The 3,600-nt window shown below is 40.7% G+C and overlaps 1 protein-coding gene across 1 annotated transcript; it reads right to left on the reverse strand.

Annotated features, from left to right (window-relative positions):
- Positions 1-2,329: 2,329 nt before the first annotated feature.
- LOC121304023 (NAD(P)(+)--arginine ADP-ribosyltransferase 1-like) lies at positions 2,330-3,391 on the reverse strand. Its single transcript, XM_041234967.1, has 2 exons — positions 2,719-3,391; positions 2,330-2,482 (listed from the first exon to the last, which is right to left on the reverse strand). The coding sequence occupies exons 1-2, from the start codon at positions 3,368-3,370 to the stop codon at positions 2,406-2,408; spliced, it is 729 nt and encodes a 242-aa protein (XP_041090901.1). The 5' UTR covers positions 3,371-3,391; the 3' UTR covers positions 2,330-2,405.
- Between the last annotated feature and the right edge of the window lie 209 nt (positions 3,392-3,600).

The following is a 3,600-nucleotide window of genomic DNA, read 5'->3' on the forward strand; positions in this document are numbered from 1 at the left end:
TGCAGTTTTTCGTTCTTCATATGGATGCTGTACAGCTGCATCAGGGCTTCAAAAAATGTTTTCTTAGTTTACAGTATGTGTCTTTGTATACTGTACTATGTGTGTAAAGTAATATCAGCCTCTCTAGTGTATTTACCGTGTTTTAAGTTGCACGAGTAAATGAAACTATTTTCTAGACACGTGCGAAAAATGGCTGCTTGAAGAAGTGTGTTTTCCCAGACTGCTGTTTTCCGTGGTAGCAGCGCTCCAGTGGCGGGAATGTGTCATTTCAGGGTGAAAAATGGGCAAAACTGGCATGTCACCCAGATTGACTGGCTCCTGGCGGTCATGTTTGTTCATGTAGGAACTTTTCTTGAATACATTTTTTAGAGGACACTACAAAGGTAACGTATACCCAAGATTCACGTCAATCGTCCAAAGGGTTCACGAGGAGATGTTTAAGCATTTTACGTAAAATCCAACATGGCCGCCACACCATGTGACCGATCCATGTTTCCTTAAGTAGAATCGATGGTGGGTATGAGCACACTGTACAGAAATACTCCCAACTGTACTGTTTACCATTCACGAGAAGACTTTGAATATTATCCAAAATTCAGTAAATCCAGAAAGTAGCAACTTCCCTTGAACAAGCATAACAGATGACCATACTGAGATGTTTTGTTTCAATCGGATAAGAGGTTTCAGAGTAGATGTTTGAATTTTGATGATTTTATATTTTTATGGTAATTTTATGACATTAAATAAACGTGGTTGCCAAACCACAGTACCAATCAGCTTCATATTAACAACAGTTAATCATGACCTATCCTTCAACATGTAAAGCAATTTTCAGAACTCTGCAGTAAGTAGTTTTCAATGCACAGGTGTTTTTAACAAATTCCGCAAAATCCAATATGGCTGCTGATCTACGTGATTTACGCAAATTTGCCGAATATCACCAACTATTGCGCATAGGCATCTACCAGCGTACTGAATTTCAGGAGAGTTTGAGCAACTTCTGGAAGAAAATAATAATAATAATAATAATAATAATAGGCTTCCCCAGCCTTTGGCTCGGAAGCCTAATTAATGTGCAGGGCTGAACCCCGGTCCCACTTGGCAAACCCAGGGTGTTTTTTAAAGTAATAACTGCACACAGACACACACAATGGGGTTTGAAATGATGCTTGGAAAGCTCTTTTATTGTAAGCAAAAGAAAGGCGACAGTGAAACTTTTTTTTTTTTTTTTTTTTTTTTAGTCTTGCTGTGAAATATCAGCTGCCTCCAGATAAATCCATGCAAACATGATACATGGTCAGACTCTCGTTGTTATATAATTGCAAAAACATTTCTGCACGTTAATTGCATTTTAATATTTAGGGGTGTGAATAATTTTGAACCTTCAGTTTTTGAAATAACATGCAAATATGTTAGACAAATATATTTTTGGAAAGTCCAATACTGAATGTCTGAAAATATTAATGTTTTCATTCATTTATGCAACAAGTACTGACTGTACACTGGCATTTATTTTGCTAAAACCCATTCTAGTCTATGAGGGTGTGAAGAAGACTGGAGGCAGCTGTAGGTGATAGTACACATTAACACTTTTATGTTAAAGTACTTGTGGAAGGGTGGTGGGTAATTCACTGACACAGGAGACAGACAGGTGAATTTGGCAACACCGCACAGGTGCCCAGTTTTATTTCAGGGTGCTACTTTCTCTTTAATCCCGCAGATGGCGCTGTGGGTCCGTGGTCTGATTTACCAACGATGGTAAACAGAACCACGGGCATACCAAGCGATGGTACACAATACCGGCGCCCTTGCAGGTGCTTCGAAACAATAATTCATAACAGAAGGCACAAAGAAAGAGGGAAAATAAAACAGTAACAAAACTACAAAGAAAAGGTGCTGCACTTTGCAGTGATATCCCGGTCGCCGCTGCCCGTGCGACCCAGATCACCATCCTACGCTGCCGGCTACCTAGCCTACTCTGATATACTAATCAGGGGTCTGCCCAAGGGTTCCCCGCCCTCAATGTCTCGCTCTGAACCTCTGTTTATTTCTCTCCCACTAGTTCTCGGTTGTTGACCAGTGCTTCCGTCTCTGCGCGTTTAACAGGGCAGAGCTGAGGAGACAGCAGAGCGTTATTTTATAGGACCAACAATCACCCAAGACTCGCCTCTCAGCCATTCAGAGAGGGGGAAAGGCCACACACCCACTTTCCCACCTCCCCGTGTCACTGCCATGACTCACAGGCGGTTGTTGGGCGACTGCCGCCCTCTTCCTGCAGCCCATGAACACGCCAGCAGAGTCAGCACAGATCTCTCCCTGCTACAGTACTTGGCAGGTTTCTGCTTCTTTTTAAAATGGTACATGCTGCATATGCAAAAGCACTCATCATTAATACACTGAATATTTTAGCAACAGGCCAGTTTCTTAAAAAATGTTCCAACTTTGTTTCCTCCAGCAGGCTTTTTAGAAGAATCTTGAGGCACTAAAATCCAAAATGAGAAAACAAAACAAGAACTTAATTTAGGACTCAAGACAATTGTTATACAGTACATATGGACTGGAGAGGAATTACTGTATGTGTGTATATATATATATATATATATATATATATATATATATATATATATATTGCACTTGCTCTTAGTTAAACTGGCTCTTAATTTAGCACTGAAGAGAGTTCCTGTATATATATTGTACTTGCTCTTAATTGGCTCTTACCTGCTAAACAGTTGTTCACACTGTTTGTGTCACCTTCAACAGATATCAGGGTGATTTCATTCCCGTTAACACTGGCCACTTTAAACTTTTCGTAGGGCGGTATGAGAACCTCTTCCTCATGTGGTGCAAACGAATAATCTTTAATGTAAACACCTTGGCAGGTCCTGATGTGAAACACCGTTTCTTTTCCAAAACTTTCTGCCACTTGCCTACCAAGAGAACTTGATGTAAATGTGCCAAAACGGACCGTACTCCCAACACTTTCCTTTATGGGTTCTCTACTGCCCCTAACAACGTCAACACAGCTGGGGCTTTGTGCTTTCAGTTTCTTGGAGGCTGTGGTCATATAAAAATGCAGAGCTTTGAAGGGAAAGGCGTTGTAATTCACTCCGCCTCCAATTCTAACCGCCGCATTGAATTCACAGTGAAAATCTGGCATGGTGTACGTGTAGAGGGCTGTAGCTTCTTCAGTACTCAGTCCAATAAAGTTTGTAAGCGCACTTATTTTACCGAGTGCTACAGACCAGGCATAAGCAAATGTTGGGCTTTTCTGAATTTCTGTTGACAAGTAATTTTCTTCCTTGACCTTTTCTAGCATCTGTGCTTCGCAGCCGATATATTGGTCATCAAGGGAAGAATTTGCCAAGTCCATCTTTAGTGTTGAACCTGAGCATTGTTTCTGAAAAACACAGACAGACACACACAGACAGACAGACACACATACACACACACAAAATCAGTTGCGGGGTTAATGTCGTTTTTTCAATTCCATATCCAAATCCCAGTTTCCCTAGGAATTAATTCCAAATCCTATTCTGTTTTATGCCATAATCTGAGGTTTATCAGGTTACACAAGCTGACAAATTTAGTCTAATTATTGTT

This window comes from Polyodon spathula, chromosome 36 (assembly GCF_017654505.1).
Source record: "Polyodon spathula isolate WHYD16114869_AA chromosome 36, ASM1765450v1, whole genome shotgun sequence".
Lineage (NCBI taxonomy): Eukaryota > Metazoa > Chordata > Actinopteri > Acipenseriformes > Polyodontidae > Polyodon > Polyodon spathula.

Bases quoted from the DNA above. Each gene is read 5' to 3' on its own strand.
- LOC121304023 (XM_041234967.1), bottom strand. From the start codon at position 3,370: ATGGACTTGGCAAATTCTTCCCTTGATGACCAATATATCGGCTGCGAA. The intron at 2,483-2,718 runs GTAAGAGCCAAT...TTTGGATTTTAG, and splicing joins TGTGAACAACTGTTTAGCAG to TGCCTCAAGATTCTTCTAAA.